This window comes from Enoplosus armatus, chromosome 17, assembly GCF_043641665.1.
Source record: "Enoplosus armatus isolate fEnoArm2 chromosome 17, fEnoArm2.hap1, whole genome shotgun sequence".
Lineage (NCBI taxonomy): Eukaryota > Metazoa > Chordata > Actinopteri > Centrarchiformes > Enoplosidae > Enoplosus > Enoplosus armatus.
Window position 1 is genome coordinate 17,154,831 of NC_092196.1, and position 22,369 is coordinate 17,177,199.

The 22,369-nt window shown below is 42.3% G+C and overlaps 1 protein-coding gene across 1 annotated transcript; it reads left to right on the forward strand.

The window, feature by feature from the left end:
• The first annotated feature begins 62 nt into the window (after positions 1 to 62).
• Positions 63 to 21,327, forward strand: mrc2 (mannose receptor, C-type 2). Its single transcript, XM_070922921.1, has 29 exons — positions 63 to 189; positions 5,660 to 6,064; positions 7,710 to 7,883; positions 8,073 to 8,237; positions 9,034 to 9,147; positions 9,430 to 9,573; positions 9,682 to 9,873; positions 10,579 to 10,733; positions 10,885 to 10,989; positions 13,599 to 13,714; positions 13,814 to 13,962; positions 15,041 to 15,258; positions 15,822 to 15,964; positions 16,044 to 16,140; positions 16,226 to 16,355; positions 16,636 to 16,668; positions 16,794 to 16,960; positions 17,223 to 17,391; positions 17,472 to 17,614; positions 17,814 to 17,922; positions 18,200 to 18,366; positions 18,455 to 18,563; positions 18,679 to 18,917; positions 19,040 to 19,202; positions 19,397 to 19,546; positions 19,812 to 19,925; positions 20,467 to 20,646; positions 20,967 to 20,990; positions 21,107 to 21,327. Exons 1-29 carry the CDS (start codon positions 63 to 65, stop codon positions 21,325 to 21,327), a joined length of 4,422 nt encoding a protein of 1,473 aa, XP_070779022.1.
• The last annotated feature ends 1,042 nt before the right edge of the window (positions 21,328 to 22,369 follow it).

Here is a 22,369-nt window from a genome sequence, read left to right on the forward strand (position 1 = left end):
TTTGGTTTCTTTTTTTTTGCAGCGTGTGTGTGTGTGTGTGTGCGTGTGTTGTAGTTGTGAGCATGCAAGGCAACGGCCATCACCGAAACAAGGAATCCAGGAGAACATGGACAAATGGGCAACTTATATTTTACAAATGCACTTTATATTTATTCATCTTTAGTCTGGAACTGAAGAGGAGCGTTACGGGTGAGACAAAGCTCAACTTTCGCTTAATTTCATTCATGTAAAAGTCGAAAACCCGGGCAGACATTTTACCTATTGTGCATGCTTTTGTTTTGGTAATGATTTCCAGTCAGAAAATGCAGGAGAAAGCAGACACCGAAAGATATTTTATGCGTATTCTGGATTTGGTGCCTCGGAATGCCACGAACCAAAAGTCCGAGCAGTGAGTGGAACCAGATGTGGAGAAAAACGGGGGGAGGAGGGAAGGGGCTGCTGGCTTAGTTTCTCTATTGTGATTTCTATTTTTGCATATTAAGTTTATTTAAAGCCCCAAAGCAACGCACTTTTTCGGTTTGTTGTTCTATTTATATACCGGATGGGTTTTTTAGGCGACATTGTAAAACTGACGTGGGGTGACGCTTCATTTGGCACCCTGCGGGCAGATGTGACCTTTACATCCTGTTACAGGCTGCAATTAACACATTCAGTCCAGTCCTGAACAGCTACTAGACCATTACATGTTATGGGATGCAGGGGAGGGTTTTCCAGTAAAGATTAGACTGGATATTTAAAGCATTTCAGAAATCAGAGTTTACCAACTTGACTGCACTGTCAGTTACTTCTCGACTCTCTGTACAGTGAGCGAATGAGATGAAGTGGACTGCAACAGGATGCATGCAGCATGATTTCTTTTTTGACACTGAATTAGATATAGAAAGTATAGCACATACACTGTCAGTACCAAGTAGCTTAATGTAACTGTAACTACTTTAAAGGCTGTCATCTCTGGCCATCATAACACAAGCAGCTACCTTAAAGAAAATGATTAACTACACTGCAATTTCATTTTAGCAATTTCATTTGACAAAAAAGGGATTAAAGTTACCACATTAGATTTACTGGCATCATCATGCCAGACTCAGGACATCATACGGCTTCTTAATACATGAATGTACCTATTTTTGTTTGATCTTGAAGCTGGATTTAAATACTGAGAATGTGTGCACACACTTACACTTACCACTCTTTACACTCTTATCCCTAACAATATACTGCTAGATACACATCCTAAATAATCTGAAGCTCATTTGGGTGAGGCTTAGTTTTTTAATTTTAAAATGACATGCACCCGTCTGCCATCAAATTCCCAGGTTGCCAAAGTTGAGAATCCCTTTTCAATCATTTTTGGACCAAATGGATGAGCTGCAGAAAGATCTAGGGGGACAGTAATCATTGTTGATTTGTTTTATGAAATATTGTCTCTTTGGATTTGTTTTGTGAATTGTTTTGCAACCACCAGCCCAGCCACCAGAGTTAAGCACCGAAAATATATTTGATCTGGGGCAGCTCAGCGTGTTGTCATGAACTTTCAGGCACTGTGTAACGTCATAGGGAATGAGAGTTTTGTGTTGTCCTGTACCGTTTAATGTCACCACGATGTAGTTGTGATAATCAATGGAAGGAAGAAAACATGTGACAATGATGATACTAGATGATTTCTAGGGAATGAAGGTATTTTTCCCTGATTTGTGACTGGCAGAACTGCAACACAACAGAGATTATTTGTGCATGAAAGTTCTCACTAACATGGTGTGGGATTTCAAAACAAGTTTCCAATTCATTATGTGTGGAGACAGCTCCAGCTCTGTGGTGCCAAACTTTACAGCAAAATTGTTCATGATCTCACACAAAATACCATTCAATATTAATTTGAGCACTGTTCTCCATTAACTATATAAGTGTATATCACTGTTATCTAATTAACTGAAGTGTGACAAGTTGTTATCCCCATTATACCGTGCACAAGCGTGGGATGGATGGGAAGTTTTAACAGTGTCCACTTTGGTTTCTAAATTTGATGCGCACTTTCCTAGAGTTTCCAGTTAGCTCTGTTTCTGAGTGTGGCTGCAAAATGCAAATATGCTCCTCTCTTCTGATACCCCCTCGCTCTCCTCTCCCATGCTTCATGGATGAGGTAAAACCTATCCACAATTTTGGTTGCTTCACAGGCCAGACCACCATAAACCACCAAAGAAACAAACACAGCAGGCTGGAATTTCCTGCCTATTTGTTGGTTGCCGTTTTGTCACGCTGACCTGTTTTTTTAATCCCAGACATCTGTCAAAATAAGGAAAGGTTACGGGAAAAGTATTTTGCTCAAACTTTAGTCTAGATCTTTAGATTAGATACAAGTATGTAAAATAAATGAATGGAAAAAAACCCAGTCCACTTAGTTTTAATTAACTGGCAGCAGCAATGAGTCACACTCACACTCCACCAAACAGTGTGATATCGAGAAGTTTGTTGAACTCATAATGTCTCGAGCCAAGACTCCCTATTGTTGATTAGTCACCCAAGTATTGTCCCCGAACCTGGTCCAACACATGACCGTATTGAGGAGGTGGAGGTTCTGGGAATATCTGCCTCTCTTGGCTCTCTTGTTGCTGGTTGCTCTTGGCCGTGGGTTTCAGCCTCTCTCTTCAGCAGGAAACTGTCTTCGGCATTGAGAAAAGGGGTGACGGGGCAAGGAGGAGGATGAGATCACAGCAGGAGAGCTGTTGTGGCTTAGCTTTCACAGGGCTCAATGGCTTAAAGTTAATCTGGAATTCTGCACTCACTCTGATTGCCCGGGAGTTTTCTCACATCAAACATCCAGTTGTGTCCCCTCCAGACTGGAATTAAAACGTCTTTTTGAATATGCTTCTTGCTGTCTGGAACTTCAGCTTCAGGTTGTCTAGAGGTTCAAAAGCTTTTGCCAGCGTCTCATATTGTCACCATATTAATGCTGAGCTTATATTCACATACTGAAGTGGATTCAACGCACAATGTAATGCTGATTCTCACTGGGCTGGTTCTGGTGTGAAAATCTTCCCACAGGCACCGTTGGAGCAGACTCTGTGGTCTATTTTTAAAAATGGTTTTAATTCCCATTGTGAAAAAGACAAAATGGCATCAGACTGATTTATTGGCATGTATGCCTCGCCTCGTTAACAAGTCAGCATTGTGTAAGTCCAGCTGTTCAAGTATCCTTAAGGTTTTTACTTGCAATGAGAAGTGTAACTAAATCCTGAGCTAAGATTATAGTGTATCAACATTTTATTGTCTGTTGTGGCTGACATCCTGCTGTAATTGCGGAGTAGAGATGAATTGCAACAGAGAACTGAGGACAAGTCTGTCATAGAGGGTTTTATATGAACTATCCTGATGGCTTAATGCAAAATATTCTGTACGATTTTAGAGCTGAAACGATTAGTCGATCGACAGAAAATTAATCAAAATTTTTTATAATCAATTAATTGTTTTATCTTCACAAATGTGAATATCTGCTAGTTTTCATGGTCTTCTATGATTCACTGTGATTGTACCTTATATGATTACATGTTGCAAATGAACTTGATTGATTGATAGATAGTAAACTAAATATGCATCGGTTTTAGATTGTTGAATGGACAAAACAATCAATCTAAATAGGTCAATTTGGGCTTTGGGAAATTATGATGGACATTTTTAATTTCATTAAGCAACTCATTAAGAAACAGGCAGAAGTCAGTGATGTTTTTGCCTTTTAACACTCAATGGATACACCAGCCAGTGATTTTCCACAGAAACAGGTCTTTGCTGGCAATTGTTTTTTAATTTGATGCAGCTCTGGATTATGTTGGAGTGACTAGAGTAACAGCTCCATGGAAAGATAGTTTCGTCCCAAAGGCAACTGAGATGTTTTGTGTTAACTGGACAAGAGTTTGGATACAGTTTAAGTTTATACTTTTTTACCTCCCTGTGAAGATTTAAGGTTTTTTTTTGTCCCTGTCAGGGAACACTATTGTTGTTATTGTTGATTTGAATCTTTCATGATTAAAACAATGAACTGGCAGTAAACAAGCCTAACAGCTGGGTGTTACAACAAAATGGATGGCTTTATAAAAAGAGCAGGGTGGTGATTATATCTGATAACACTATTCAGAGCACTATCAAACTTATGTTGAACCACTCTGTTACTGTTTGTTGCCGACCAAATGAGCTAACACTGCTTCTGAGAAACTCAACCGCAGAGGCTGAGTGCAAGAAGAGGGGCGTGTCGCTTGTCTTCTCCAGATTACAGGGGGGTTTTTATGGAGCTCTTGATGAGACTCTATTGTCTCCGTGTCTATAAAAGCAGCACAGGAGGTTTGGAGGGTTTTAGCTGAGAGGTAGGAAACGAGGGATTGCCCCACATTGAGCTGACTGAAGTCTCCACATATGAGAGTTGTGTTTTTCAACTAAATGCCCAGTGATCTTTTCCCACCTACCCCACTTCCTGGCCTCTCACAGGAGCCCGCCGAGTAGGAATGCTGAGGGTCTCACTTTTTCTCCTCTGAATCTCAGGTCTGAGACGGGGGATTTATGTGTATTTTGGGGATCTTTATTTTAATCATTTCAACAGGACCTTAATTTAGAGTCACTCCTACACTCCTGACTTGTATTTCTTTGTCTTTCTTTCTGCCACCTTCACACGGACTCACAACCACACACCATTATATTCACAATCCTGGCTTCAGGTTTCCAATCTCTAAATCCTTTCTAAAAGCAAATAGTAATGAAAAAAAGGAATGAAGGAAAACCACATATTTTTTGAGAAAGGATGTTGGGTTTTGTTACTGGAATTCTAGTCACTGAGGCTGGTGTCCAACCACTGCTCTGAATGTGTTCGCTTTTTTAGTCTGTTAACGTTTTATTTATTTTTGTATGTTATAAGTGTATATGAGAATACTGCAAAGCTCTGTGGGTAACACCTTGCCGGCAGCTATAGCTCCTCAGAGAATCATACTGAAGTAATGCCAATAAAGGCATCAGTGTACAGCAGTGGGAAGTCTGCAGACTGAAACAGCTACCCATTTCACCGCTTGGGATCATTACAGTTTCATCAAACTAGTCAAATTCCGATCAATATTCAGTTATTTGAGTCAAATGTATTGGAGTCACCCTACAGATTGTCATGACAAAGATCATTATTTATATATTTATACCCCAAAGCCACCAACTCCTGCTCTCACCATAGTCAGACCCAACAGAAATAGACACCACAAAATGTAGTGAACAAGGTGAGAGGTAATTCCAGGTCAAACTTCGGGAATGGGGTGAATTCTTGACACCTGCTGCATGTTGGAATACTTTAACTGTGATTGCTAACTTTGCATTAAAAACATGTGCAACCACTTTTCACAGTTTATTGCATGACATTTCTGCAATTACTTCCTGCCGAGAGCTCTGTCATATAATGTGCATAGAGGATTTTAGGGTTATAACAGGATGTTTAGAGGATTAATAACACCGAAATGTATTATGCAGGGACATCTGAGGCCACAACTCAAGCTAGTTACCCAGCACTGCATCCATTAATGGAGATATTGATCCAGCCCCTGACCTGTTCTCTTGCCAACATTAGCTGCTAACATGGAGTCCTCTTTTCATCAGCATTATCGAGTGATGCTATTGTTTCCCTCTCTCTGCACAGCGCCGCTGGACTCTGACGAGTTTGCTTTCTTCCATGAGGGCGCCCAGGGATGCCTGGGGGTGCGGGATCACTCCCTCGTCCTGTCAGCCTCCTGTGAGGAAGTCAACCAGCGCTGGAAGTGGGTGACCCGGGGTCGCCTGTTCAACCTGGGCTCCTCGTTGTGCCTGGGCATGACCACTGGTAACCTCACCTCCATGGGGAACAGGTCTCCTCTGGGCGTGTATACCTGTGACCGCGAGCCCCCCAGAGTACGCTGGACCTGGAACTGTGGCCAAGTGTTGGACAACCTCAACAACTACCTTCCCTCACCCTCATTTTGGAACTCCTCCTCAACCTCCCCTCCTTCATCGCTCAAATGGACACTGCGTGGTGGTGGTCCGGACCTGTGCTCTAAAACATATCACGGTAAGCATGCTTGTAATCAAACAAGTTCAGATTTGCATGGCAAGGATTCTTCAGATTGGTGGTCAGTCTTTATGTGTGTTTAACCCAAGTTAAACTTCACTTCCAGATTCTCTTTAATATACCTGCTTTTTTTAAACCATTAATCCATAGCAACATAGAGCATTACACAGACAACACAATAGTCAAAAGATACACACACTTTACACAACCTGCTTGGTTAATTAAGTCTGCCAATTCTTTTTTATTGAAATTTGAACAAAAGAAAATAGGAATGAGACTACAAAGTCATTAATCCAAAGATTGAAGTAACAAAACGGTAAAAAAGTAAAAAAAATAATAAGAAGAAATGAGATCACAAATATTGTACCCACTGGATTTCTCAATTATTTGGACTGAAGGCCCTCATTTCCCCAGCTGTAGTGATACAGTGACCCAGTGAGCTGCTTCATTGTGACAGATAGACTTACTGTTGTGAATACCACAGCTGCCTCTGATCAAATGGATATAGCGAAATGTTGTTTCCGGGGAATCTTAGAGGACAAGTGGCTGTCTGCCAGTCAGAAGGCCAAGGAAAACATTGCTGGTGTTTGTAAACTCCAGTAAACACACAGAGTTGTCCTTGCCCTCAAGTATATTTGTATTTATGTTTAGTTTTCAGTGCAGATTAAATCTAACCATGGTGGTTCACAGCTAAGCCTCATTTCCGCTGTCACTGTCATTCTTACTAATATCAAATGTCACAGTTGTTCATTGACAAACTATACAGCGAGGCTCACTCAGCCATACGAGGATACAGACTCTGCTCGACTGCAATTAAAACCAGATCTGACCAGAAAATCTCCCTTCACATTCCTTTTTATCCGTCCTCTCCCAAGTCTATTTTACTTTTTTTGTGGCAAGGGAATTGGGTGAATTGACATTTTTAACTTTCAAGTGCCGATCTTCACAAGTTTATTTGTGAAGTCAACACGCTGCTGGTGAGGAATGCCTCTGACATTAGTCAGCCTAGGAGCAACTCCACTGCAGCCAGCCAGCCAGCCAGCCAGCCAGCGGTTGGAGCAGAGAGGGAAGTCAGGGAGGGAGCTTCAGAAATCTTTCCTCCCTCATTTAACATGTCTGCCCTACTTTCCATTGGCCTAACTTGTTTTGGTAACACTACAGATCCAGCCTCTCTCCCTCTCTCTCTTTTGCCCTTTTCTTCTCACCATGCTATACTGGTGGAATGTAGAGACTAGAACAGCAACCTCAGGGTACTTTGTTAAACTGCAGAAATCAGACATAAACTAGCCTAAAACATTGCATGTAATATCTTAAAGGTGCAGGACCTATTTGGAATATAAATGTCTAGGTATGATCGTTTTTTTCTGTATTCATGGCTGTAAAAGATAAAAGATGATAAAAGATACAACCTGACAGTCTTTATTTGTTTACTCTTCCTTCTTCTGACCACTATTTGACTTTACTGTTTTGACTGTAACATCATCTTCTGTTTTCACCCTGTGTTTGATTTTACAAGTCATTGAGAAAACATATAAAGTATTTCAGTTCAGCACAGTTCACAGCCATAACTTTAGACAACACAAGCATGGCCCGTCTCTCCTGCCACATGCAGGGAATTAAAGTCTCTCCTCTCTTTGCTCCCCAGAGATCTACACAATCCAGGGCAACTCTCATGGTCGCCCCTGCTATCTGCCCTTCCTGTATGATGGCCAGTGGTTCCACAACTGCACTAGTATCGGACGTGAGGACGGTCACCTCTGGTGTGCCACCACCTACGACTACGGCAAGGACGAGCGTTGGGGCTTCTGTCCTGTCAAGAGTGAGTTATCACTTTGCATGTTCAGGACTCTTAAATCTCTCTGCTCGTCCTGGCAAGACTGGAGAAATTTCCAGAAACTCAGAAAGCTTCACCACAATTTCCTCTCACCCAACTGTTCACTATACTGTTATTTCTTCCTGCTTTCACCCATCGTCTAACAAATTTCTTATCTCCTTCCCTCACTGTCAGGCAGTGGCTGTGAGACATTCTGGGATACCGACCCGCTGACAGACAGCTGTTACCAGTTTAACTTCCAGGCTACGCTGTCATGGAGTGAGGCTCGGATCAGTTGCCAGCAGCAGGGGGCAGACCTGCTTAGCATCACCAAGCTGCATGAGCAGACATACATTAATGGTAAAGTCAATGTTCACACATGTAAATTTGTGTGTAGATGCATCCAATCATGTTGTAGCAACGTGTTTGAAATATACATCAATATTTTCACCAACCCCTGTGACACAGTGGTAAAGCCTAAACGCCTTCAGGAAATCATTAAGACAGGCTGTATGTGTGAAACAGTACACAACATACATTTTCATTGAAAGCTACTACATTGAAAATAGCAGTTTATCGGAACAAAAAATCAGCAAATAAAACCTCCAAAAGATTTGGCAAGCACAAGTTAATCATCACTGAGCAAAAACTTAAGATAGTTAAGATAATTTGGAATTTTAGGATTTTCTGTTTTTGTTTTTGACCTGTAGGCATGCAGTTTCACATTTTGTGATGGAAAGCTGTGTTATCATGTTTGTCAATCAAGCCTTTGTTTCTTTGCATGACGGTGACAAACACAAAACAGTCTCAAATATTAATAGCATTGGCCATTCGGGGCAATATAATGTTCTATGCAGCATAATGTTTACTCGTATTTGCTTGCACATTGATTCTCCCAACAGGAATTATTGATTTTTGGGATGTTGTGACCCTGTTGCCGATATCAGGCCGCAACTAGGCTGTTCTTACATAACAATTCTGTCATCTGGCTAATAAAGTGTTGACAGTTAAAATCATGGTTAAACTGAGAGATTGTTAGGCCTAAGTGGAAGCACACAGTTGAGTGTTTTCTGTTCCTTCACAAAAGTACACAGAAAACTCAAGTCTTCTGTCATATTTTATAACATTTGAGAAAAGTGTTGTCCTGCTTTTTTAGGTTTACTGACAGGCTACAGTGCTGCTTTGTGGATTGGCCTCAATGACCTGGACATCCATGGAGGCTGGCAGTGGGCCGACTCCTCACCGCTCAAATATCTCAACTGGGAGCCAGGTTAGACTGTAAAAACAACTCAACCTTTTCTGTCTTTTTTTAAGCTTGAAGCATCAGTGATCTTTTTTTAAACAGTCATTTCCCACAGAAGGCTGAATGGGCATGCTTGCTCATTTTTAGCAACACACTGCCCTGAGTGCAAATACACTCTTGGCGGCCTTCCAGTGCGACCACAGTCTTTTACTGTTGACCACTGGAGTGTTTGGGGGTAAGTGCCTTGAACAAGGGCACCTTGGCATTAGTGATGATCTGAAGAGTTGTTTTCCTAAAATCATCCTCCAGAGCAGCCAAACCATGCTGAGGAGGAGAACTGCGCTGTGATCAGAACTGAGTCATCGGGTCGTTGGCAAAACCGTGATTGTTCAGTTGCTCTGCCATATGTCTGTAAGAAGAGGCCCAATGCCACCCTGGACCCCTTCACTACAGGTCAGTGTACAGGCATTTGAATTAGTCCATTAAAGAGAAATACAGTTGCAGTCCTGCCACAGTACCAAAGTCCAGAATTTGAATGCTTTTATCCCTTTGCTCCCACAGACTCGTGGGCAGATGATGAGAAATATGAGTGTGATGTGGGCTGGCAGGCCTTTCAGGCTGGCTGCTACAAGCTGACTTCAGAGAAGATTGACTGGGATACAGCACAGAAAACCTGTCAGAAGATGGAGGCCAACCTGGTCAGCATCCACACCCTACCTGAGCTAGAGTTCATCATGCGCAACCTGAAGAGAGGTGATTTGTGAATGTTTTATTGTACTGTACTTTTCCCTCTGAACTGCACTGCTATTGGGAGCCAGAATACAGGGTACCCACCAGTAGTGATATTGAGGAATATAATAAACATTTGAGCAGATATACAGCATTCTAGACAGCGGGAATCAGGGATTTAGATATTTGTCTGTATAAATGTGGAAGAAAAAGAAACAAGGACAAAAAGAAAGAACAGGAGTGCGTGTAACTGATGTTGAAGTGCAGTGGGTTCACAAAGAGTTCACGCACTCAAATCTATCAGAGCCCTCTTTGACTTCTATTCTTCAGTCTATTTTAAGCACAGGGGAGCAAAATGCAGCGATGTTTCAACTATACCTTCTTCAGCGTGCAATATGAAAACAAAATAGAATTCAATTATTGATTAGAATAGTAAATGGTATTTTCCAGCTTTTTCCCTACATTTTATGCCCACATCTCCAGAGCGAGTTCAAACGTAGTGGAAACCAGGCAGTTAATCCCTTTCCCTGAGCTGAAAAACACACATGGAGAGAGGAATCAAATTTTTAGGTCATGGAATTGTTGTTCCAATTGCAATGTAGTTATTGAACCTCATGGAAAAGTCTGACAGTTTCATATTAAGGTCATAGCCAAATCCTATTTTTAACCCTATTTCCGTGTCCCCAAATTGTCTTCCTAACCTGATGGTCTATCTGTGTCTTCTGTCAGACATTGACCAGCTATGGATAGGGCTCCATGACACTGATATGCAAATGGACTTCCAATGGACTGACCACACTCCTGTCATCTTCACCTACTGGCACCCCTTTGAACCCAACAACTTCCGCAACACTCAAGAAGATTGCGTCTCCATCTGGGGAGCTGTGAGTGACCCCCTGCACCCTCTCACTGACCCCCAAACTGGCCTTAATCACCTCAAAGTAATGGACTCTCACTGTCAGCGAGTCTCCTCCGTTTGTATTTACTGAACAGCTGTGTTCTCTCTTTCTGTTTGTGTCTTGCTTACATATGCAGGAGAGCCGCTGGGATGACAGCCCTTGTAATTTGACTCTGCCCTCCATCTGTAAGAAACTGGGAACAAAGAGCGATGGGAAGCCACAGCACCAGGACTGCAAACAAGTATGACTATTTTTCTCTCTTTGCATTCAGCGCTACATACTTGACATATACTGTTCATGCTTTAGATTACCGGACTAGATATAAACATCTTGTTTTTGTCTTCCCTTTATCTCTCAGTTTTACTCCATAAAGACTCGTGCAACATTTCAGGGCTCTTATTCCAGCTGCTGTCTGTAGTGTTGCTGGGAGCATAATTATTATTCTACATATTTCAGCCCTTCCTTCACCTTTGACCCCTTTTCCCAGAGCTTCCCTCCATCTCTCACCCTTCCACTGGTTCACTAGTCTGCCCCCAGTCTGTAACTATAATATAAATCACTCCCTTAAGACTGGGAAGATTACAGACACCCCTGACGAACTAAACCCTGGACAGACACACTCTCCTCCTGTCTTAACATACACTGTACTTTTCAAAGGCCCAGAAATAAAACAAAACACATCATACATTGCATTTTTAAGGCATTCAAATTGAGACATGTTGTTTGTATCTTCATTCAACGAGTGTAAACAATGCATACAACCGAACTGCAGCATCACGCCTACTACTTGTACCCACATGATGAATTAAATCCCATCTGGAGGATCCATCTACATCTGTCTGTGATTTCACAGTCCGTAATTCTCTCCGTATGAGACTTAAACCCTCTCATACCTGACTTGTCCCTACCTGACCATTGCTGCAAATCAAACTGTCCAAAGACAGTTTAGTTCTTTTCTTCTACTGTGTGTTTGTGTATCTTCGTGCCCTTCAGCAATGTTATATTTTTGCTATGATGATAGATTTATGATGTAAATGATCTTAAGTTAAGAGATGTGATGTTTCTCAGCTGTTACATTCAACAAAGGTCTTCCTATAGATGGACCATTTGTTTTGTGTAATGAATCTCTCCCCTCTCCCTGGGGAGCGAGGCATCATGGGTGGTAATGTGACAGGGGTCATTTGGCATGGCACATGCTGCAGGGCCCTGTGGCGGTGCGGTTTGCAGATGAGCTTACTTCACACAACATGTGAAACAACAATGACAGAAAGCCCTCTGACCGCTTCAGCAATGTTACACCACATGATCCCCGAACTATATACCCCATCCAGCGCTGGGTTCATCACTCAGAACACGTAATGGATTGCTTATTAGTCACTTGTTACACTGGTGTTGCATTTCTGCTTTATACTTATACCAAAGATGATGGTGATTTTATTATCAGGATAGCTCAGTGTGAATAAACGGAGAGATTAGAAAACACTGATCTCTAATGTCAGAGGCTGCCTGGGGCGTAAGCAGCTGCTTCGGAGCCCTCAGTCACCAAGGGACTCCTACAATAATTAAACATATGAGCTTTTTTGGTTGTGTTGATTTTTTGGGATTATTTTACTGTTTAAACATACAGTCCCTGATTTTGTCCAATAGTGGCCCAGATGTCCTCCAAGATTGGAAATTATAGCAAATAGGAAAAAGTGTATCTTAAAGTGACTATAATTGATATTTTTATAATAACAAAGTATTAGATTAGGTCCATTGTTTTTGTCAGTGTTTTGTGTGTTAAAGTCAAAGTAGTGGAAATAATTCCAACGAAAAACGAAAATTCAATCATATTGCTTGTTTTCAAATAATTGAGGACATGTGGTTGAATTTCATGTTTTGATGGTTCAGCCTTTGTGTAATTTATAGGGAGATAACAAAAAAACTTAGGACCTAAAGGATAAAGAACCTATGGGTGAAATCAGCTGTCGGGTTTCATGACATTACTATGGAGTATGAGTTGTTTCTAGTTGAAATATTTCTCAATACTGTTACATGATATTGGGAAGATGCTATAAGTCAACGTTGATGTTGTGACTGTAAGACAGGGAAAGGAAGGATAGGAAAGAGTGTTAAGGAGAAGTGTTTCAACAGATCAAGCCTCTCCAGCAGCTGTAATCTTTGAGGCTTCTGTCCAGGTGCCAAACGTGGTTGTGCAAAAAGCCTGAGGTTGGGCTTATTCACTCAAAGCTGTATACGAACTGTCTTTTGCCATCATTCTCGTGCAAAATCTCACCTCTTTTGACCTTCTGCGTGTTGGCTGCGCTCTGCGTCTGTACACGTCCACAACTACAGTACATGAGCTGGCAGGAGGGATTGAGGCCAGGGAAAAGTTATTTCTGCATGCCTAGACTTGTTCTTTTTATTCTGCATTTGGGATACAGTCGACTGGTAAAAGTGGACTCACTTCTGTTTTGATTGTTAAAATGGCATTCAAATTTTCTGAGAGACACCATTTATGTTTTTTACCTCCAAAAAGGAGGATATGTTTTAGGTCGTGTTTGCTTGTCTGTCTGTACGTTTTTTTCCTGAATTCCATGATCAAACACATTTCTATCATATATCAGTTCTACAGTATTTTATACTCCATTTTCCTTTAACTGTTCCAAGTTGTTGTTGGCCTATAAATTGCACCAGATCCAGATTTTAAATGATTGAATTAGCTAATTTAAAGAGTTACACAGCCCTTGTTGACATCTGCGCTCTTTGAATGGTTTATTTTTTATTATTTGTTGTTCTTTATTTTCTTAAATTTTATTTTCCATATCCTGCTAACCTCCTCTCCCCTTCTCTCCCCTCCTCTTCTCTCAGGGCTGGAAGTGGCACAGTCCAGCTTGTTACTGGGTGGGAGAAGATCTGCATACCTTTGATGAGGCCAGGAAGTCCTGTGAGAACCATGAAGCTGCCCTTGTTACCATCACCAATAGGTGCGTGCAGCAACACACACATACCCTGACACACACACACAAACAGTCTGTGTGTTTTGTCAGTGTTGCCTTTCTAACACTCCCTTTAAATTGTTACAGGTTCGAGCAGGCCTTCGCCAACAGCCTGGTGTTCGGTCGGTCTGGTGATTCCTTCTGGATCGGCCTTAATGACCAGGGCAGCCCTGGCTCTTTTCACTGGCTCAGCGGGGATGAAGTGGCCTACACCAACTGGAATCGAGACCAGCCAGGTACGTCACACACTGTCATGTTTGAAGAAGTGTGTGAATGATTTACAGAATAAACTACAATAGGAGCTGATAATGTATTGCAGGATGCAGGTCAAAAATAGACGATAGTCAGAATGCCTGTGGAGCAGTTTCTTTTAAGACAAAGTGATGTTGAAGAGAAATCAGATTCCATTGTTCATCGCTAAAAGATGTATTAATGGCAGGTGGATCTCTTTTACCTGTTAACAGCTCATAATGCGTATTTATTTTCTGTATGTTTGAATTTAATCTACAAAAAAGAAGCTGGATTGGTCCCAGGTGTTTTTTCTTTGGCCAAGATACAGATTCGCAACTACTTCCTGATTTGGCTATAAAGCAGCTTTGATTAGCTGACAAACAGCTTATCCAAGAAAATGATCAGCAGCAGTCAAAACCAGCCAGCAGAGGAATGTTCTGATTTAAATTTAATGCATGAAAAGTGGACCAGTTTGTTTTGTCTTCCAAAGAATAGTCACTGCAGCACCACAGGGATGAGAGGAGGAATTATCCTCGTAAAATCCAGGTTATTATGGATTTTAGATTCACCATAGCCATAATTTCTAAACCAGACGTGGAGATGCAAAAAACAGTGGTGGGCGAGTACTCTGGCTTTAGAGTCACTGGTAGAGCCAAAGATATGAACTGTCTGACTTCTGCAAAGATTATAGCGGCAGTTTGTTGCTTTAGTAGACTTGGCTGGTTAAATGCCTGTGGTTGTATCAGTTTTAAGAAGAAAACCTTTAGGAGGAAAGAAATCTGTATAATGAAATAAAACAATTCCATCCCGTAGAAGACCACCCTCTACTGGTGTGCACACCATTTTTTAAAAATATGATCCATAAAGATGTTCCATTTGGGAGATTAGACAAAAAGAGCCCAGACAGGGTTTACAGGAAATATTGCAGGATCCAACACTCATAATTGTCTCATAAGAAATGTGTAATCACATTTTCCACACATTTTCTTCTCCACGTCATCCCTCTATTTCCACACATTTCATCAGTTTAGCCTCTTTCTCTTCCTCTCCGCTCACCTATATTTCACCCTGTATCTATTTCAGTCAACATCCGTGGCGGCTGCGTCTCCATGGCGACGGGCTTCGCAACAGGTCTGTGGGAGGTTAGGGAATGTGCGTCATCGAAGGCAAAATTCATCTGCCGTCAGAACCAGGACACGTCTCTGAGCCCCGAGCCCCCGGCCCCTCAGCCCACCCCGAGCCTCAGCGGTTCCTGCCCCAGCGGCTGGAAGAGCAACAGCAACCTGCGCTACTGTTACAAGGTTCACCCCAGCAGTGTTTCACAGTTTCACACCATCAGTACTCTGCTGGAAGTGTCTTTTAATTTCAGTCACACTTTGTTTTTATTAATTGATTCATTCAGTCTTGGACTAAAATGGCCATGGCTAATATTTCATGGTTAATTACATTTTTCTCATTTTAATGCGGAGGCATCTGAGTGTATTATATGTCCTTGTCGATGTAGGTATGATCACTTTTCACTAAGTAGGATGACTAATGTGATTTAGAAACATAAGTTGTGAGAAATAGTGTGTCTTGTCCAGTCTGATAATAATATTAGTTAAAGTTACATTTAATCTTGATTAATGACATTTATATACTGTAGTTTCATAGATAGACTTCAGGATTTATTCTGTCCTCCAACAAAATTATAATTTAAATCAGTTCTTCACAGTTTGTACTGTCAAGTGGTGGACACAATTTGGTCAGTACACAAGTACTGAGATCGGAGTGGTAGTTCTTAATAGTAATATAAAGAGTGGAAGTAATACTACGCCTGCATTTTAGATTGAACTATAATCACACCTTTATATCCTGTGTGCAGGTGTTTCATTCCTCCCAGCTGGAGCAGAAGCTCAGCTGGCTGCAGGCTCACCTGTTCTGCCGGAGACATGGAGCCAACCTGCTGAGTATCAGCGGCCCCGAGGAGGAGCACTTTGTTCTGCAGGTCCTCCATGAGGCCTTTGGGTGGGTGTGCACCTCTGACCAGGTGACATGTGATATATGACAATGATGATGGTGATGATGATGATGATGTGCCCCACAGGGAGTCAGAGGACCATGAGCAGCATTGGTTTTGGATCGGACTGAACCGCAGAAACCCAATGGACAATGGCAGCTGGAAGTGGAGTGATGGACTGGCTGTAAGTAATGACAAGATGCAACGTAACTGTGTACCAACAGATTCTGGGTAAAAAAAAATCTGTTTACTCTTTGCTTGTGTCTCAGTTCACGTACCAGAACTTCGGACGCTACTACTACAACATCCGGCAATGTGCTGCAGCAGACTTGGGTACTATGACTTGGCTGGCCATGCACTGTGACTCTGAGTTGGACTGGATCTGCAAGATCCCGAGAGGTACAATAGCACAGGAACTATATAGAAAATCCTATACTGTATTGATGCATTTGCTCTTTAAATCCTACCTCAGAATTGTTGTTTTCTGTGTTGTATTTCACGTTGCACATATTCTATTATCTTTAGAAATACCCTTTTCTACTTACAGCTTCTATTCTGAAGGCATCAATCTCTGAGTCTCTCAAGATTTCTTCCCTTTTTTATTTATTGCCTTTCGGGCTTCTCACATTTTGTATGTCATGAATACATTTTTCCTGTGTGTGTGTGTGTGTGTTTTTAGGTAGTGTTGAGAAGGAACCAGAAGTCTCTGAAGGTCAGTCTTATTTTCTTAGCTCTGAACTTCTCTCAGCGTACTGAAAATATCTCCTAAGGGCATTTTTTTCTTCCTGTTATGTTTCATGACTGTCTTTCCTTCTTCTCTCATCCTTCATCTGTCAGGCACCAGTTCACCTGAGTGGATTGGCTTCCAGGAGGCTGAGTATAAATTTTTTGACCACCGCACCACTTGGGACCAGGCCCAGAGGATTTGCTCCTGGTTTGATTCCTCACTGGCCTCCGTCCACTCAGCTGAGGAAGAAGCTTTCCTGGCCAACACTTTACGCAAGGCACTGCACACTTAACTTAAGTTCATTATCGTTTGTATTCGTTGATTTAATCCAAAAATGCAATGAATTAAATTAAAAATTGTTTTAGCAGGCAATCCAGCCTTATGAGGGTTAGGGAAATACCTAACAAGTACAAACCTGTGCAATTATGGTGTCTATATCATGCGTGGCAAACCTTTTCTACAGGCAAGCCCTGCTTGTTTAAAAGTCTCTGTGACTGTGGCCTCGACATGCCTTTTCACAGTTTTTCTCTCACCTTCAGATGGTGAGGGTGGAGGGTGACAACTGGTGGCTGGGGCTTCACACCTACGAAAATGATGGCCGTTTCCGCTGGTCTGACCACTCTGTGCTCAATTACGTGTCCTGGGCCCTTGGGAGGCCACACGCACTCAGCCGTGATCGCAAATGTATCTACATGTCTTCCAGCAAAGGTAAGAACAGCCAGAGACCTCAAGGGACTAAATCAAATGTAGTACACATACATGAGCTTGTATTTTTCACTCCCAAACAGCGGATTGGGCCGATCAGAAGTGTCACTCCGACCTTCCCTACATCTGTAAGAGAGTAAATGTCACAGGCACCATTCCTCCAACTCCGTCATCCCCCCACCCACCTTCAGGCTGTCCTGAGGGATGGTCATCCTATCAGCATAAGGTACAGCTACGCACCAATAGTTCCGCATAATGCAATTATTATGTTAAGCTGTATAAAGTTATACCATGTAGGTGGTGAAGTGTTAGTGTTTTATTTCATGCACCTACTCCTGCCCTAACTCAGCCTCACCAAACCTAACCAAACCTAACCTGGGCAATCTTTTTTTGAATGTGTGCAGTGACATCTGGTGTTTCTGTAGTGTTTCAGAGTATTTGATCAGTCATACCGAGTCACATGGTCTGCAGCCAAGTTGAAATGTGAAACGCAGGGAGGTGAACTGGCAGTGGTGTCCAATCATTTGGAGGAAGGTAATTACAGCAGAATACAGCCAGCATGGACCCAACTAAAGATAATGAACTTATCTTTCTTCTTCAATGTAGATTACTTACTTTTTCAGGTGTGATGATGATAATCTGTCATTTGAGCAGCATCAAATTGATGTAGTGTGTTATAGTATGTTATGAGAATCCAGTAATTTTATTTTAATATGAATTGATTGCCTCTTTATCACCAGTCGATAGGTGGTTTAGATAAGTGTCTCACCACACACATGCACACTGATGAAATCGATTCTCCTCCTCACAGCCTTTGTCACCACCCTGCTTTATAATGCCAGTGTTGACCTTTGGGTGGGTCTGACCTCAGACTCTAAAGGTCATTTCAATTGGGCCAAGGCTGGCCTCCTCAGCTACACCAACTGGGCTCCTGGAGAGCCACTGGACAACAGCGGACCACACCACAACAAGACCCCGGTACTCGCAACACTCAACTATCAGCACACATGTCGTGATTTTGTCCTCACTGTGTTCCTTTTCTGACGATTTCACTGTCACCTCTCAGGGAAACTGTGTGGTGATGATTCATGGGAACCCACAGAAGAACACTGGCATGTGGGCCTCCCGAGCCTGTGAGATGGAAAATAATGGCTTCATCTGCCAAAGGCAACAAGGTGTGATAGTGAATAATAACCACAACAGTGTCTGCTTTAAAAGTGCAGAATATTTGCACTGCAAACAGAGGTGTGTCGACTTAAATCATCTTGTGTGACTTTGTGGTTTCTTCAGACTCAGGTCTCCCTCCAGCCTCGGCTCTCATTCCTGCCACCCTGTCAAAGCCTGTGGAGCTGGGTGGAGTGACTTACCGGATTGTGGAGAAGCGTCTCGACTGGACCGGCGCTCTGCACCTCTGTGAATCTTTGAATGGAACTCTTGCCACGGTGAAAGATCCCTACCAGCAGGGTTACCTCACGCTGCTGATCAACAGCCTGCGCCGGCCTGCCTGGATCGCTCTCTACAACTATGGAGTGAGCCTATTAATTTACAGTATATCTTATTATGATTCATTAACAGAGTCACACAAGTACCGTCATGTTTTCAAGGCTGAGGGAAACTCCAATGAATTGTAACTTATCTTTCATGTTCTCAGGGACGGAGCTTCACCTGGCTGGGTGAAGAAGAAGTGTCATATTCAAACTGGAAAGATGGGGAGCCCAATCAGATGGCTGGATGCGGTCACATGACCACTACTGGGCAGTGGACTATGACTCCTTGTGATGCTAAACTGGAGGCTGCTATCTGTCAAATTAGTGGTATGTGTGTGTAATGTAACAACAATAAATATCAATTTACACGTTGCACAAATGCACACAACTCAGCAGAATGCCGTACACAGTGCTGCTGTGTGTACACACATCTTATTACCTGCAAGGTGCCCTGATAACATGTCAGCATTCAGTTACTGTAAATTAAATGTATTAATCTCTGTTCTTTTTGTCCCTGCCAGATGACCCAGTGGTTCACCAGTGGACCTACCCCGGCCAGTGCCCCCACTCTCTGGGAGAGTGGGCGTGGATGCCTTTCAGAAACCACTGTTACGCCTTCAACCTGCAAAGTGTTAAACTGCAGCAGGATGCACGCATGTCCTGTAAAAAAGGTAGGGGAGAGTTTCAGAAGCGCCCTTACGCCTCCACCACTCTGACTCTGCTCAGACTCCTGCTGTGCTGCCCGTACAGCTCATGACACTGAATTTAAAGTCAATTAAGAGCAACACTTTGATTTTCTTCACTGCAGACATAATTGACAAAATGCATCAATATGTCTAAATGTAGCCGACTGCAGCATTAAAACCCCCTGCATGATCAATTCCCATCTCTCTTTTGTTCCATCTCAGTGTATTTCTTTCTGTTTCTCTCTTCTAGTGGGAGCAGAACTTCTCTCTATCTTGGATGAGACAGAGAACGGATTTGTATGGGAACACATCCAGAGCTATGCAGAACAGGCGCATGGAGCTTGGCTGGGGATCAGCGTGAAAGGTCCAGCAACGTCGCCTTGGACAGTCCCTTCCATCTCCCTCCACAGCAGCAACCCTATTAACCTACAGATTTTCAAAAGATTTTAAAATCCACACGTATTAATTATAGGCTGCTTTTAATCAAATTGTGTTACTCCTACTTTAATTAAGGTTTTATCTGATTGATTAAGATTTATTTTATAGAATAATCATGAAACAATTCATTAAGTAGAGGAAACCTGATTAAGACTGTTTCTCTCGTGTCAAATAAATGTGATGAGGCAAGGTGCATTATCTCAGACAAGTTAATTTATTTAAACTACTATTATTATCTTTCAGTGTAATTAGATAATTTGAGTGGGATGCCCTGTAAAATACTTGGTAAGCTAATGGGAAGAACTGAATCTGAAAAAACAATATTGGAATCCTCCATGACTGAACAGAGATGTCAGGCACGACATTATATGAAGAACTAGCTCTCTTTAATATAACACTAAAGAAACAGTTCTGCTTGAATGTGTTTGAAGCTCCTCTGAGTGTGTGTGCATGTGTTCGTGCTGCAGGTAGAGGTCTAGTGTGGAGCGAGGACACCGAGATGTCGTACACCAACTGGGAGGCGCATGATGTCGCCTTCTCTGTTCTGTCTCCAAACTCTTGCTTCTGGATCCAGAGCAACAGCGGCCTGTGGAAGCCGGGCTCCTGCAGAAATCGCACACATGGAGTCATCTGCAAAGCGCCTCGCAGTAAGCACACACAAGACCACTTCAGCTTCACCAAGTCATTCTCAGAACCAGGTCTAGTTGAGTCACTTGAGATCAAACTAGTTAACAATGAGAACAAATTAAATCTTTTTCAAGGTTTCATGAATGCTAAAGAAGTTCCTTCAGCATGATCTAAATGAACAATGAAGCAACCACAGATATGTCAGATATTTCTAAGTTTGTAGACACAGTGGAACAACCTGAGAAATCACCCAGTAGGAGATGATATCAAGTGCGATTAAAATGATTACCAAATACTAAAGCCGTCAATTTTTACTAACTGCCCCCTCTTCCATGTGCAGGTGCTGAGACCTCAGCTGTAACATGTAAGTATGTTATTCTGTTCACTTGAAACTTAGCGTAAATATCCGTGTTGTAACTTGCACATCAGGAAGTGAAATATTTATACTAATCCTGACATCCATCCTCTACCTCTACCTAGTGGATGGTGACCACCTGCCCACTCTGATTGTTGTCATGGTGACGGGCTTGGTGCTGGTGGTGCTGATAGTCGGTGTGATCTACTTGTACCGTCGGCGAACTGTTGGATCCCGAGGGTCCTATGAAGGGGCCCGCTACAGCCGCACCAACTCCAGCCTCGCAGAGCAGACTGAGAAGAACATCCTGGTGTCTGACATGGAGCTGAACGAGCAGCCAGAGTAGCAGAGCCGCACTGGACAGACCGACCCAGGACTGGACCCGACCTGAAGCAGGAGAGGCTGATTTCAACGTGCTGGCTCAGATACACATTGTGGCATGTTTTTGTTGTCTCTTTTGAAACCAAAAAAGATTTTTAAAGTGCTGAAGGGCTGTGTAGAGCGCAGCAGAGGTTTAATTTTTAAATTGAATCCCCGCCTTCTCAATCCTCTTTTGCCAAGACTTAACAGTTCTAGCAGTTTCTCTCAGATCGTTCCATATGTACAGCTTTTCCCCAAAAGCGATCATGAAGGCCATAAATGGATCTACTGGGAGTTTAGTTTTATTGCAGCTGGAAAAGTTCAGCATAAAATCAGTTTCACCAAATGACTCCTCACTGTCTTCCATGGTGCCAAAGTCAATTTTTGCTTGGCGTATATTTCCTTTTTTTGTTCCCATTTTGATTGAAAGACTTACAAAGTACTATCACAGCCACTGATCGACTAAACCATTTGTTTCTGTCCTCTAAATACACAGTCACAGTCTTCTTCAGGACCAAATTCACTTTTTAATTTTACTTTTTTTCTTTTCTGTCATGACAGTATTTACCTGAACTTGAGGTGTATTCTTGTTGCTCCTTTGTGTTCATGTCCTTCCCATTGATGTGTCATTATCTGTGCAGCTGTAGAGAACTGTTACTGATGATGCATGTGTGGTTTTTTGAGCCTGCCTCTCTCCTCCTTTCTGATCTGACACGTCAGCACCAGCTGTCAGACGAGCAGAAGAGGAAGAAGTCCAAATGTGAATGTGTGGAAGGTGACAGGGACCATTATTAGTGGTGACCTCAAACCGTCTGAGGGCAGTACACTAGAATTGTGCACATTACTAATACTAAGTTCTGCAGAGAACTTAGTATTGAAAGCTGGTCTTTAGATAGACTACATTGTCTTTTTGGTACTGCAGGACTGAAGGTTGTCATCAAATGATCAGACTTTCAGTTTCCATGGCTTCATGTACATTTTGGCACTTTCTACTATTATCTTGAGCTAATTCAATATTAGTCATCCAC